Raw genomic sequence first — 14,128 nt, 5'->3', positions numbered from 1 at the left:
ACTACATGTCATTAAGGGATCCACGTGGAAATTAAAAATTCAAAAAAAAAAATCAAATTTGCCTGCCATTGTTGATCTCTTCCCCACACTCCTCTCGATCGCTCTCTCCATTTTTAACCCATAACTCACTGCATTCCTTCATTCCATTGTTGCTCTCATTTTTCTTTACTTCCAAGCATCTCTCTCTCTTTCTCTCATGCAGTGTTCAGCGATGCCCGAGACAAACCAAAACCCGACCCGATTCTAATCCGGCCCTCCACTTCCCAAATGCATCTCGCCGCCGTCGTCGCCGCAAACCCACTCCAAACCCTCCAGGACCTCATCAACTTCACCCTTTCCCTCCTCCTCCGCTCCTCCCTCACCGTCCACTCCTTCGTCGGCAGCTGGACCGCCCTTCATTCCTCCGTCGCTGACATCTTCGACTCCGCCCACTGGCCCCAGAACCCCCTCCTCCTCACCCTCCTACCTCAACTCCTCTCCACTGTTCATCGCCTCACTACCCTCGCCGACCAATGTACCAACGCTCGATTTCCACCACCAGTCTTCCGTCTGCGAGCAGGCTATCTTCGCCGTCTGTCACTTGACCATCGCGGACGAGTCGTCGTCGCGCAAGGCAGTGTTTGAAGAAAGGAGTATAGGTCCTATGCTGAGAATACTCGAATCCGAGTAGACCCATTTGAAGAGAAGGTTGTGATTTTTGGCGAGAAAAAATGAATGTTATGGGTTAAAATTTGGGCGGGATTTTTTTTCTTTTCAAAATTTTGATTTCCACGTGGACTCTTAATGATACGTAGCGCCCAGTCATTGTTCACATGGGTGCCACGTCATCCGTGAACAGAAAACTTAACAGCCAAACTAACGAATGTATGAGACTATCCCAAAATTAACACTTTAGGTATGACTCTGGGACAAAAAAAACTTCATGTACTAAATGTTGAAAACCACGAAACTTGAGGGTAGTAAACTGATATTTACCCATTAAACAATGACCCTGGAGTCTTTTTGATAAACAGAGACACTCATTAGTGCTAACAAATGATTGAGGATCCTTTTCGGATTCTTTTTTTGAAGATCCCGGAAATCCTTCAATTGTATCTATTCATTGTGCATTGTACAGTCAGAAATTATTTTAAAATTTTTATTTAAAATTAAATACAAATAGTACCTGACGAAAACTAGATTTACGATAAACGGATACAATTAAAGAATTCGAAGATGATCCTCATTCCTACAAATAATGCTTATATTATTTCACACGTCTTTAGCATTATTACAAAAATATCCTTGGAACAAACAAACGGGGATTTTCACTTCCATTACAAGTTTTTTGGTTTCAGGGACATTTGCGTCCAATAAATTTTTATGAAGTCTTGTGACCCCAAAGTATGGTTTTGTCTTTCTAATAGTAAAGATAAATAGATAAAAGTCACGCATTATGCGGATGGAGATATACAACTATGGGATAAACATAGTAACACTCACGAATAATAATATAGACGTCGTATTGAAATGAAGTTGTATGCTAATATTATATTAACATTATTTCTAAAAAGACAATGCTCCTCATCCATAAAAAATCACCGTGGTGGTTAGCTTTTCCATAAACAAAAACTCTCGTTATCTTCTCTATACATTTTCATTTACATCTCAAACTATGATTACCTTTTTTTCTTTTTCTCTTTTTTATTCTTGTCGAGTTTCTACAGATTATAGCATGCCTTTGAGTTCTACATTAGCTTATTCAAGTTAGCTCCTTAATTGTCACAAAATAATATGTCAAACACATTTTTCACTCGTTGTATATGTAATAAACTGTTTTGCAAAATATTAACGAACAAACCATTACATTTTCAGATTTGTTATATTTTTTTCATTTGTAACTCAAAATCTGATATATATATATATATATATATATATATATATATTTTTTTTTTTCTTTTTCTCTTGTTTAGTAACTACAGAATATGTTTAGTAACGAACAAATAATGCTTCTATATATATTTCACGAGTCTTTAGACTTAGTCTTGAACAAAATAAATAAAGACCCACTCTCTGCTAATGCGATCCAGGTGTAGAAGTTAATTAATAAATCAAAACTGAATCGGTCTCAGATTTCTTTAAATACAGGCCATGTCTCTCCTCATTTTCCACTGATCATCTCCCAGTGACGAGAAAAGAAGAAGAAAAAAGAAATTAAAATCGCGATGGGAAACGTACGTCAATCGACTCAGCCACATCTATAACCTTGAGATCTGTCTTTAATTTCTTTGCGCTTGTGTGAGTTGTTTGTGATATGATTAATAATGCAGGGTAATCAGAACCAGAAGGAGGACCCGAACAGGTTGCGTGTGGAGTTCCCAAACGGCGCAATTGCCTCAGGCACCCCTACCATGCTTGGCAGACTCATTAATCGTGTTGCAGGTATTTTCATTGAACTTAGAAGTAAAAACATGCATGTTTTCTTACCAGACATGCAGTTTTAACTTAACAACCTAAATTACCTCTTTTCTATTTGTTAGAGTATAAGTCTAGCTAGAAGTATTTTGGCCGAATGTTTGAATTTAAATTGGTTTAGAGAAGACGATTACTTGTCCGAATTTATACGAAATTCAACGTAGTGTATAAATTAGTTTTTACCACTTAAAATTTGATAACTAGACTATATTGGGATTATAGGAGATCAATCATATGTATTAATAAAGTGGATCCGGAAAGGATCCTCCTACCTCAAATTGGACAGAGGTATATTTAATATTTGAATATTCTCCTCTTAAGAATAAACAATGACCCCGGATTAGAAATCAAACCAAATAAAACGAAACTACAAGGAATTGTCCATACATGATCTGTTTGTCTGCATTTTATAGGTTGAATGTTTGATATAAATAATGCTATGCTATGAAAATGTTCGAATATTATAATTTTGTAACTCAAAAGGTCAATGGTTTCTGCGTTTAAATGCTCGATCTTTGATCATTTTATATCGACATATTATTTTATTGTGTTAGGATAATTTGCACTAATTCATTTCAACTATGGAAAGGAGGATTCCTAATTTCTTCAAGTCACTTGCTTCATATCGACATATTATCAATGACAAGAACTGAGAGCACTAAACTCGTATCGGGATGCCCAAATCCAATGTTGGGGATGACAATAGCGGGAAGGGAGGCCCTCATCAGAAATGCTACACCAAGTAGCTTGAAGAAATTAGGAATATCGTCGTGTTTAAATTTAATTTCTTGAAGAGACTTTTGTACTTTTTGTCTCTTCCTAACAAAAAGGTAAAACCCAAAAATGTAAACGAAACCGTTACCAAATGATTTCATAGCTGTTGAATTTGACTAACTTTGTTTGTCCTCTCATGTTTTGAAGAGACCAACCCAAAGGAGGTAGGAAAAACACGTTCCTCCGCCAGCAAAGGATTGTGGAATTCTATACCGAGCACCTCAGGTGGTTCGACCAAAATAAAAGCCACTTCAGGTTATTCTACTACTTCTTCCTATGTAATACTTTCTAGGCTTCGAAATAGTCTGTTGTATCATGTAAGTATATATACGCACACACCGATACACTTACACAAGGGTTACGTGATTTGGGCTAAATCGCATGAATCAGCTATAATAATTAATTTGATATCCAATTCGCTTTTCACGGGAGTCGAATTTAAAAAACACCGCTTACAAGTGAAAGAGAATATCATTAGAACGTCAACGTAGTGGTAAGTGACAATTCTTCCTTTTTATGAATTAATTGTGACTTATATAATTAGTGGCAACAGCAGCAACGAGCAAAGAAAACACTGACGGGATGGTTAACCAGATTCAAAAGGGAGCAATTAATATGGCGCAAAATGTTCAGAAGGGAGCTGTTGAGATGGCACAAAATGCTCCAAAGAAAGCTGTTGAGATGGCGCAAAATGCTCCAAAAAAAGCTTCTGAACTAAAGGAAAAACTTCGAAGGAAGTTCTTTCCAAAACCATGGGAGAAACCTGAATATCAGGCATTGTACTTCGCTAGACAAAGTAAGTGAGCACTACACTCTTTAGTGCCCCATATTTTGGATAACTACATTATGTAGTCTACATATATAGGTTAGAATTGGGGGACACACAATTTTTTTACATACATTTTGACACCTTCTTGTGATTTCTGTATCGTAAATCTTTTTAATGATCGAAACAATTTATATTTCAATTTATTATTCATAGATCCTTTTTTTTCTTTTTTTTTTTTTTTTTTTGAAATTTTGAAAAAAAAATAGACAAATCCATAACCATTAAAACATTCATTTGTAGGAAAGAAAATGAATGAATACGATTCTGTAAAGATAGATGATTAATCCAGCAATCATATAATTTCATATTTGAGTAATTTTTTTTAAAGATATATTCGAGGAAATATCTAAAAGATAAACGGTTGGATCGTTGAAATACATTATGGAGTGAGCTTTATGAAAGTATATCAAAATTTATGTGTCTCCCGATCCTAACCCTATACATACAATTTTTTTTTTTTTTTTGTCTGTGAAAATACAACAGTTACTACAGGTAAAAAAAATAAGGACTTCAAATATATCTAGAAAAAGTCTAGAACACCTCTTCTGTTAAGTAATGGTATGGAATTTGTATTAGAGTAAATTTGTACATATGTTAATCTTTATAAATTAACTGTTATTAGATTTTTATAACGATTTGGACCATGCTCTAATTGATAGGCATTCTTCTTCAATACACTGTTTTTGGGATTGAAATTTTCCCCCTCTCCTTAATAAAATTTAAAGTAGTAATATCGTTTGTTTGTAAAATCTTGACACCAGATACTTATAACTTAGTAAGTTGGAAATTCTTACCATAGTATAGGTAGGGTTCAATACAAACGCAGTATATCTAGAAATATAATTACTCATTTTAGTTCACTTTTTATTTTTTTGTTATATCACTTTTTATTTTTTTTGTTATGTCAATTTTAGGTATGGAAGATAATATGTTATCTATACGACGCAGTTTTTAGTATTTTAAATTGTTTATTTATTGGATGAATATGTTTACTTCTTGTTGTAGATGTCCCGAAGAAAGATGCCCCACGTATTGATCCTGAAGTCTTCATCGGAAAAAAAAAAAATTGGTGAAATTAAAGAAGGCAAACATTGCCTGCGGTCGTGCCACGGAAGTTAAACAAAGAAAGATACCGTGGATTCACAAAATCAATTTATAGCTTATTTGGAGGCAAGACTGTATAATTTATTTTTGGTGAGAAAACATAAAATAAAGAGGGGGATGCAACACGAGGATTTTCCAAGAGTTCATTCATCTTACTACTACTTTAGTCTAAACTCGTTTATTTTCAAAATCTAATAGGATCTAGTGCTTGTGAGTTGGTATAATCTCATCTATCAAAACTTTGTATTTGATTTGTTTCAAGTTTGAACATTTTACAAGATAATATTTATGTTCTCACAAGTATGGAGCCAATATTTTTATATTATCACACAATAACATTATTCGCGTGTTGTTATTTTAAATATCTAAAAAGATATTTTGACTATTTAATTTAGGAACTCAAAATACACTAACACTTCATTTTTGCTCAAGCTGCATGGGCAAAATGTGGGGATGTTTCAAGTTGTTCTTACTAGTAATTAAACTCTTAGAACTCAGCAGAGGCCCTGGCGATAAAAGAAGGGAGGGGGGGGCTTGCGCAAAAAGACTAGGGGATTCCAAAATTTGGTTGTTGGGCTTGATTCGCTTCAGGTTCTAGGAGTACAGAAGGATCTATGGTTAATTTATCTCTGATTGGCAAGTTATTAAGGATACGAAGCACTGTTCTCCATGATCACTAAAGTTACTGTACCCATATTCGTCATCAAGCCAACGGTGTTGCGCATCGTCTCGCTAGATGTGGCCTTGGTTCTAGTACTTTTTGTAAATGGTTGGGGTCCCTTCCCAATCTGATTTTGGATGCCCTCTTGGAAGATCGTTGCTATCTGTAATATGGCTTCTGTTTGACCTTGTTTTGTCTTCTTTATCAATGAAAATACTATTGATTCCTTTCAACAACAACAAAAAAAAAAAAAAAAAAAAAAAAAAAAAACCTAATTTTTAGAGTGAAATATATATAGGTTTTTTAATGGGGAACTGAAATTGATACCAAGCGGATTACCCTATAATAAAAACTTTGAAACCAACTGCATTGACTAATCAAACGTACTAATCAATTGAGTACAGATTATTAGGTGCTGACAAGCATATAAACCAAGCAAACTTATAATGCTAAAATAACGTAGTGTGATCGTTAGTTATGTTTTAACCTTAATTATTGAGTTATGTTTACTTGTTTAACAAAGTGTCAATACTAGCAAACCCTACAATGTTTACCTCTAACAGTGGTTATTTGGTCATAAAGGATGCTTTGTAAAGTATTGAACACGAGAAAGTTTTTGGCTGGAAAAACCCACATTTGGGTTAAAAAACCGGGAAGTCTCCACTGAGTCCAATCCACTAATATAAACAAAGTTTTTACAAAGACCACATAAGCTCAATTCCTAGATCCCAGTCTATGGAGCAGCTTTACCTTTGTATAACATTGTCTTACTAAAGATGAACTCCTTTGGTCTTCATGAGATGACAGCTCCTCCTGAGCTCTTCATTTTGTGGCACCGAGATCAACACAATCAATAATATGATGTTATGATATGCTTATTAAATGAGGACCCAAACGACCAGTCAGGTTCTCTAGTCAAACAATTGAAGAAGAACCTAACATGAATTTAAAAAATTGGTCTATGAAGGATATAAAACTTAAGGTATAGACCAACAACTTAATGTAAAACCATGAAAACAATGCAACGCTAATATGCAGTGACTGGGTGTGTTTGTGCATGAGATGGTTTTGTGGCCAAGGTTTCGGTTTGGAAGCTTAAGAGGTAGCACTAGGCTAAAAGAACTATTTCTCTTGAAATGTGAATAACCTAGCCAAGAAACAAATGAACCCTTAGAACCTCTTTTAATGGAATAGCTGAATGTTTCAAACAAAAGGAATAAGGAGACACATGTCACAAGCCAAAGAAACCTTTTTCAGATCAAGGGTGAGAAATCCACGCACAGAAAAATGTGTCAGATGGCTTATGTGGACTATCTTAATTTGCGTGCCTAAACAGTTGGATAGTAGAATGAATTTCTGACTAGACAACTACACTAAACAAAAGAAATCTAAAAAAATAAGCTTGATATGCATATGCAAATGTATGAATCAAACCTTTTGTAGTGATGATGGCCGGTGCTTGACAAGTTCAATCCCAGTAGTAATCCCAGATCAGCATTGTACCCTAACTCTAAATTATGAGCATGTGTGGTAGTATTTACAAATTTTGACAAGGGAAGCCAAACATTAAATCTAGTACTTAACAGGAACTGTTATTAGCACTTCAAAAATCGCATTCTACAATCCACTTAACTGTATAGTGCTTACTAATTATAAAAAAAATTGAAGTGTAAAATGAGATTTTTGGAGTGCCAATAACAATTCCCTTTTTATGAGAAACCCCATAGTCTTTATGGGTCGATGTTTGAGATTTGGGGTTTTAGATTTTTTTTTTTTTTGGCTGCTTGGGTTTATAAACCCTAAACTATGGATTATGAAGAGTTCATTGATAAATTGTTGATAGATGAAGATTTTGGATGTAAAGCTCCCTAAGTATTATGGATTTTCCGTGGTGCTCCGTACTCCGGGTCTTCTAACACTTAGATCTTTGTTAAAAAAAAAAAAAAAAAAAAAAAAAAAAAAAAAACACTCACCATTCGCCATGTGCCCTCTTCTCTCCCCCATAAACCTCTAAAGCTTTGAAACCCTTCTTCATGTCGACTCTTTACTCCGGCTTTGGGTCGGCGGCAGCTTAGTGCCCATACTCCTCCCTCTTCTCCTTTCTTCCACCCTCTGATTCCTTTCTTTCTCCCCTTCTCTCCCTGTTGTTCGCCTTCCTTTATCTCCCCCTTTTTTCCACCCTCTGTTACCTTTATATCTCCCATTCTCTCCCTCCGTTTTCCCCTACCTTCCCAGCTCCCTTTTTTCTCTCAACTCCACCCCGGTTTTCACTTCTCCAAACCACCATAGCTGGTGATTTGGATTTTCTTTTTATGCATTTAATTTTCAACTTTTTCCTTTTTGAGCATTTTGTGTCTCAGGTTGCTCTGAGCTTCGTCTAAGATGTCCCTGAGATCTCAGATCTGGCTTCTATACCTTGCTCCTCTCCAAATATCGCTCCTCAATGTGAATTTACAACCATCTACCCTTGTTGGTCGTTTCATTGGGTGTCTCTTCCTAGGATCTCCTCCAGAGGTGCACTTTGGTGGCTTATAGCATTTAAAGTGCATTTTGCACTAATTGGTAGGATTATGGGAGTGCTCTTAGCACGGGTAGCTTGCCTACCCTCATTTTTCATGCATCTATTTGGTTCTTCGACCTTTCTTTCGGGTGATGGCGACGGATCTGCAGTGGCGGTATTGCTGTTTTGGTGGATGTGGTTGCTTTACATTTTCATGTCTAGGCTTTTCTAGTTGTTAGTTGCGTTGGGCTGCTCACTTTGGGCCCATTTCATTGTAATTTTCTTTTATAGAGTTGGAGTTTTGCTTGACTATTCTGGACTCTCGTTTTGAGTTGTCTTCATTTTGTACTAGCTTTCTCTTTTAATGAAATTTACTTTGATTGACAAAAAAAGATCTTTGGTAAAAACCAAAAAAAAAAAAAAAAAAAAACATAAATTTTAAATTTTACGGTTAAAATGCCCCTAGAAATTTTGTAGTGTACTAATATCATGAAATGGAATGGGCCTTTTCCTATGGTCTTTGAAACTATACTTATTGGGCTGATATACATAAGTCTAACGTAATTGGGCCAAGGGTAGTGTTGTACATTTCACTTCTTCAAAGAAAAATGTCTCTGCATTTCACCACATGCAAAGACATTACTATGGAGAATTTTCTTTACATATTTATACATTCTTTTTCGCATAGAAATTTTTGCTAACATTCACTTTACTCGAACTCCAAGCAAAAAAACGTTAATTTCTTATTTTATAATGGAAGAAGAACACCAATTGATCTTTTGACTGGATGCATGAAGATTTTTATTTTTCAATTAGCCTCTTAAAGTGATTTTATAAAATAATTGATAGTTGTCGGAATGTTTTATCTAATTTACTCAAACCATGTGATATGTCCAATATTTCTAATTCGGCCAAGTCGGCATATGGCTCGCAACAGATGCATACTTTATAATGTCACACTAGTCAAGGAGAACTGTTAAATTGCGAAAAACTTGAGTGTGACGGTCGCATCGCATCACACGATTGCCGGATTACTAACCGACGTGGTATCCTTAGAGAAGTCATCAGGGTCCACTTTATAGACCCAGAGAGAAAAAGCTGCCAAAGTTTAAAACCCCACAAGACCAAGACCAAAATCTATGAGCCTATGGGCTTTTTCCACGCAATCCTTCGCGTACGACCACCAAACCCCACCTCACCTTCCTCCAAAAATACAAGGAAGTTTCGTTCCTCGTTCGCCACGCGTAAATACGAAGCCCCATTTCACACGCCCACACACATCCGACGCACATGACATGTATGTGAAAATGCCTCAATGACATTGACCATACATACATACATACATACACAATCATATCATAGGCAACCCCCATCGTCCCCATCATAAAAATTTGAGAGCTTTAATGAAAAAATTTTAGTATTGTTTATTTTAACGAAAAATTATATTTTTATACTAAAAAATAAATTCTAATACTATTTATTTTATTCTTATCATTGAAACGCAAAATTTTCAAACACTTATTCATTAGTTTTCTTTTAAAAATTTACATCCAGCTGTACACTACAACAGTAACTGACCCGCAACTCTCTCGGCCTTTAAATACCCACTACCCTCCCACCATCTCACACAACGTCTCCTTGCTCTCTCCCACTCTCCAATTCCTGAAAAACCAGAAGGAAAAGAAACCCGACTAATTTTTCAGAGAAAAACCAATCCTCCATGGCCAAGGTCACACTGCATTCCTCACTCTCCCTCTCCTTCTCTATGCTTTTGGGTTTTGTGTTTCGACTAATGGGTTGGTGTTTGTTTTTGGTTTAATGCAGAAGAAGAACGGCGGCGGCGGCGGTAACACCGCCAGCAACGACGGGGGTGAGAAGAAGAAGGGCGACGGGGGTGAGAAGAAGAAGGGCGACGGAGGTGAGAAGAAGGAGGAAACCCCCATCACTGTCATCCTGAAGATTGACATGCACTGTGAGGGCTGCGCTACCAAGATTGTCAAATGCGTCAAAAGTTTTGCAGGTACGATAATAAATCCTTCAAAACTCATCACATCTCCTTCACGAATTCTAAATTTCCCTTCATTTTCCACACGATTTTCCTCAAAATTTTCACAGCAATGTTCATTTAATGCTTTCTGCATCTGGGTTTTTACCCAAAAATATTCATTTACTTCTTTTTGCATCTGGGTTTTTACTTTTTATTTCCCACAGACGTCAGACTCACTCGTCAAACCCCAGAATTTTTTTTTATTTTTTTCAAAACAAATTCAAAGAAATTTGATTCCGAATATGCTATGTTTCCTACTTTAAGGTTCGTCAAAATTTAGATTCGAACAATTTTTTGATTTTTTGCGGCGGCGTCGTTTGGTTACAGAGGTGGAGACAGTGAAGTCAGAAAGCCAGGCGAACAAGCTGACGGTGGTCGGGAAAGTGGACCCCATCACTCTCCGGGACAAACTCGCCGCCAAGACCAATAAGAAGGTCGACCTCGTCTCCCCCCAGCCCAAAAAGGACAACAAAGACGATGGCGACAGCGGCGACGCCAAGAAAAAGCCGCCGGAGAAATCCAACGACGACAAAAAAACCAAAGAGGTGCGTACTTACAACAGCGCACTGGTGCACTGGTTCCCCCTTCGCTAACGTGCGCCAGCCTCAATATTTTCAATTATTTAATTTTTAATTAAATGGTTTGTATATTTGTGTGTGCAGCCTCCGGTGACGACGGCGGTTCTGAAGCTGAACCTCCACTGCCAGGGATGCATCCAGAAGATCCACAGGATCGTCACCAAGACGAAAGGTGAGCTTATCATCTCCCACTAATTGGCAACTTTTCGCAGTAAAACGCCGCCGTTTTTGTGATTTTGGTTTGGTTTTTAACGTGGGTGACGTGGCAGGGTTCACCGAGATGAGCATCGACAAGGAGAAGGATCTGCTGATGGTGAAGGGCTCGATGGACATGAACGTTCTGGCAGAGAACTTGAAGGAGAAGCTGAGGAGGTCCGTCGACATTGTCCCGCCGAAGAAAGAGAAGGAGAAGGGCGACAATAACGGCGGAGGCGGGGATAAGAAGAAAAAGGAAGGGGAGGAGGGAAAGGAGGGTGGGAAACTTGAGGGGAACAGGATGGATTTTCCTCCGGGTCCGACCGGGTACGGGCAGCAGATTCCATACGTGATCCCATACGGCCCTGGATACGGAGCACCCGGATACCCGATTCCGCCTCCACCAATGTACTTGGGCAACCCGCCGGAGATGTTCAGCGACGAGAACCCTAATGCCTGCTCAATTATGTGAAGAAATTGCTGAATTAAGAAGGGATTAGAGTTAATAAGAAGTTGATATGAAAAAGAGCAGAAAAAACAAAACTTGTAAATAAGAGAATAGACGGGGGTAGATATGAGATAAATTTTGGTGGATCGGGTTCGTCTCTGAACCGGTTTGGAACACTGCGATTTGTTTTTGTTGTTATTCCTACGGTTGTGATCTGGTTTAGTGATGCTATTGTTGGTTACAATTTCAAGTTTCTACTCTTCGGAAATGTTACTTTTGCTCCTTTGAAATATCAATGGAAGACTATTTAGATATAATTCTAAAAATCTTTAAACTGCTCAGAAAAAATACTCGGCCTTTCAAAAAAGATAAGACACAATGAACGGGAATTTCCAAAAGACATTTGACAAAGTTACGAAATATCTACTCAATCCAGCCATCCTAGTACCGCCAACGGCGTAACGGGACTAAAAGTCTTGTTTACCAAGTGGGTACTTCTAAAAAAATTGCATATTTTGGGGGTATTTTTATTCCAACAACACTTTCAGATAATCGTAAATAAATCGTAGATAGCGAAAACTTGAATAATATTAACATGGGATGCAATCTTTCAGATTATAAATATAGCTATATTTTGGCTGCTTTTTTTTTTTTTTTTTTTTTATGTGGCCAACGTGCGCGTGGCTAGGTGCAAATGCGATCAGGTGCAGTTCAGTTATAATTAAGGTGGTATTAGCAGTTAGCCACTTTGCAGCTGGTGAGAGCGAAGGAAGCACTAAAAACGGAAGAAACTTGTTCTTAAGTGTGCGGTTTGGTTTTAGTGGCATACAAATACAACCACTTGGACAATGACATGTCATTAATGTCATTCTCAGCACTTACCCTACATTTGAATTTTGGCTACAAATATATAAACAAAATAAACAAATTATAATGATCAAGAGGATTCTTAATTTCGAAATCTTAATATAAAATTAGTTCAATTTTATCATTTAGTACTACGGTCTAGTGATATTCTTCTTCACTTATAAGTGAGTAGTTTTAGTTTGATTCTCGCCAAAACCAAATTTGAACCACATTATTAATAGCCCTTTATACGGCTTCACCCACTCTTCTACCTCTTGATAGAGATAATATTATTTGTTCGATAAAATTAGTTTAATCTTAATTATAATATTTAGTATTTTTGGGTTGTTGAATATTCTAGTCTATAGTTGGAGGTCAAAGATGGGAACACATTGGCCTAGCATTATTTATCAATTTGATAAGTTATTCTATGGTTAGGATTCTTTTGATTATAATTAACAATCAATTTGGTCCTATGTGACATCCCCAGCAAAATTTTAGGAGAGGGCAAAGCTTGAGGAGTACAAGTTTAAAACTTTCTTTTGTGTGTGTGTGTGTGTATATATATATCCACATGTACCTATCTCACTCGTTCTAATTATTTTTAAGTGGCATGTTTACGTGCTTGGAATCGAAACTAAACAAATGCAACTATCAATGGTCAATCCTGAGCTAATTTTCCGAGAATTTAGAAAATTTATCCAAAACTACATAGTCAATAGATGAGAATAACCCCTTAATGAAGTTTTCATCTTATTATAAAATTTAAATGATTGATGTTACTACATAAATTGGCTAAAATGATGAATTTTATAAATTTCAATTGATGAATTGATTAACTTAAATATTGATGACATATCAACAAAATATCTATAAAAAAATAGTGACTATTATTCTAAAAATTTCCGCTTAGGTCCAGCTTAGGTGCTTGGCAGCTAATCACCGCCCCAATTAGTCCTTAGGAATACAAAAATTAAGAAAGTACGCTTAGACCCACTTAGGAGTCAACCTAAGCCCCCGTCTAAACCTGCCTAGACACCCACCTAGATCTCGACTCTCACTTGGATAGAAAATTGATAACTTTCATTTTGCATTTTAATTTTTTAATAAAATATTAGAAACTTGTTGAATACTTGGATGAACAGTCATTATATGCTTATTTCCATTTTAAATATGTTCTAATACTTTATAACTCATATTTCATTTTATTTTGCAATTTATGTATTCCAATATAATTATGTGTGCGTTTAAGTATAAACAAACACTTATTTATACAATATATAATAAATTTACTTAAATCTACCTAGGTCCCCGCCTAGCCGCTAAGCTCCAACGCTCCAAATAACGTTTAGCATTTTTAGAACCTTGATAGTGACATATAAATCAAACGTTAACAAAATATCTATGAAACCAGGTGCAAAATCAATCAAACGTTAACGAAACATCAATCAAACATAGTGACACATCAATTAAAAATAGACGGACCAGCTAAAATCTCTTTAAATTGCCACTTTAATTGTACGTAGATATTATAAACAAATTTAATCCCTGAGATTGCAACCGTGGAGCAAAAGCAGCACATTTTCCTTGAGGACACCTGTGAATGGATAGGCAATGGGCTGAGGTGTTGTCGTGCACGTTTCAGTGAGCGTACGACGCGACCGTCTCAACATCCCTGCGTCCAATTCATGT

At 36.5% G+C, this 14,128-nt stretch overlaps 2 protein-coding genes across 7 annotated transcripts; both read left to right on the top strand.

Annotated features, from left to right (window-relative positions):
* Positions 1-2,009: 2,009 nt before the first annotated feature.
* LOC125479469 lies at positions 2,010-5,302 on the top strand. 6 transcript variants are annotated; one of them, XR_007260030.1, is made up of 6 exons: positions 2,010-2,213; positions 2,310-2,421; positions 3,009-3,284; positions 3,376-3,483; positions 3,782-4,024; positions 5,063-5,302. XR_007260030.1 is itself a non-coding variant. In XM_048588761.1 (5 exons), exons 1-5 carry the CDS (start codon positions 2,205-2,207, stop codon positions 5,128-5,130), a joined length of 540 nt encoding a protein of 179 aa, XP_048444718.1. In that variant the 5' UTR covers positions 2,013-2,204; the 3' UTR covers positions 5,131-5,302. The 6 variants fall into 6 exon arrangements, 3 of the variants coding, with proteins under 3 accessions (XP_048444718.1, XP_048444717.1, XP_048444719.1); XR_007260029.1 differs by having other exon boundaries at positions 3,773-4,024; XR_007260028.1 differs by having other exon boundaries at positions 2,011-2,213; positions 3,785-4,024.
* A 4,599-nt stretch (positions 5,303-9,901) lies between these two features.
* LOC103947701 (heavy metal-associated isoprenylated plant protein 3) lies at positions 9,902-11,907 on the top strand. Its single transcript, XM_009358639.3, has 5 exons — positions 9,902-10,051; positions 10,147-10,342; positions 10,697-10,914; positions 11,032-11,119; positions 11,217-11,907. Exons 1-5 carry the CDS (start codon positions 10,043-10,045, stop codon positions 11,612-11,614), a joined length of 909 nt encoding a protein of 302 aa, XP_009356914.2. The 5' UTR covers positions 9,902-10,042; the 3' UTR covers positions 11,615-11,907.
* Positions 11,908-14,128: the final 2,221 nt, after the last annotated feature.

The sequence above is a fragment of a genome, unplaced genomic scaffold (assembly GCF_019419815.1).
Source record: "Pyrus x bretschneideri cultivar Hongxiangsu unplaced genomic scaffold, Pyrus_bretschneideri_v1 Contig29, whole genome shotgun sequence".
In the NCBI taxonomy this organism is placed as follows: Eukaryota; Viridiplantae; Streptophyta; class Magnoliopsida; order Rosales; family Rosaceae; genus Pyrus; species Pyrus x bretschneideri.
The sequence above is the reverse complement of the archived record's forward strand: the minus strand, read 5'-3'. Positions and strand labels throughout refer to the sequence as shown.

Coding starts and splice junctions, on each gene's coding strand:
- LOC125479469 (XM_048588760.1), top strand. Junction 3,484..3,772: donor CAAAATAAAAGCCACTTCAG/GTTATTCTACTA, acceptor TTATATAATTAG/TGGCAACAGCAGCAACGAGC. Junction 4,025..5,062: donor ATTGTACTTCGCTAGACAAA/GTAAGTGAGCAC, acceptor TTCTTGTTGTAG/ATGTCCCGAAGAAAGATGCC.
- LOC103947701 (XM_009358639.3), top strand. Junction 10,343..10,696: donor ATGCGTCAAAAGTTTTGCAG/GTACGATAATAA, acceptor GTTTGGTTACAG/AGGTGGAGACAGTGAAGTCA. Junction 10,915..11,031: donor ACGACAAAAAAACCAAAGAG/GTGCGTACTTAC, acceptor TTGTGTGTGCAG/CCTCCGGTGACGACGGCGGT.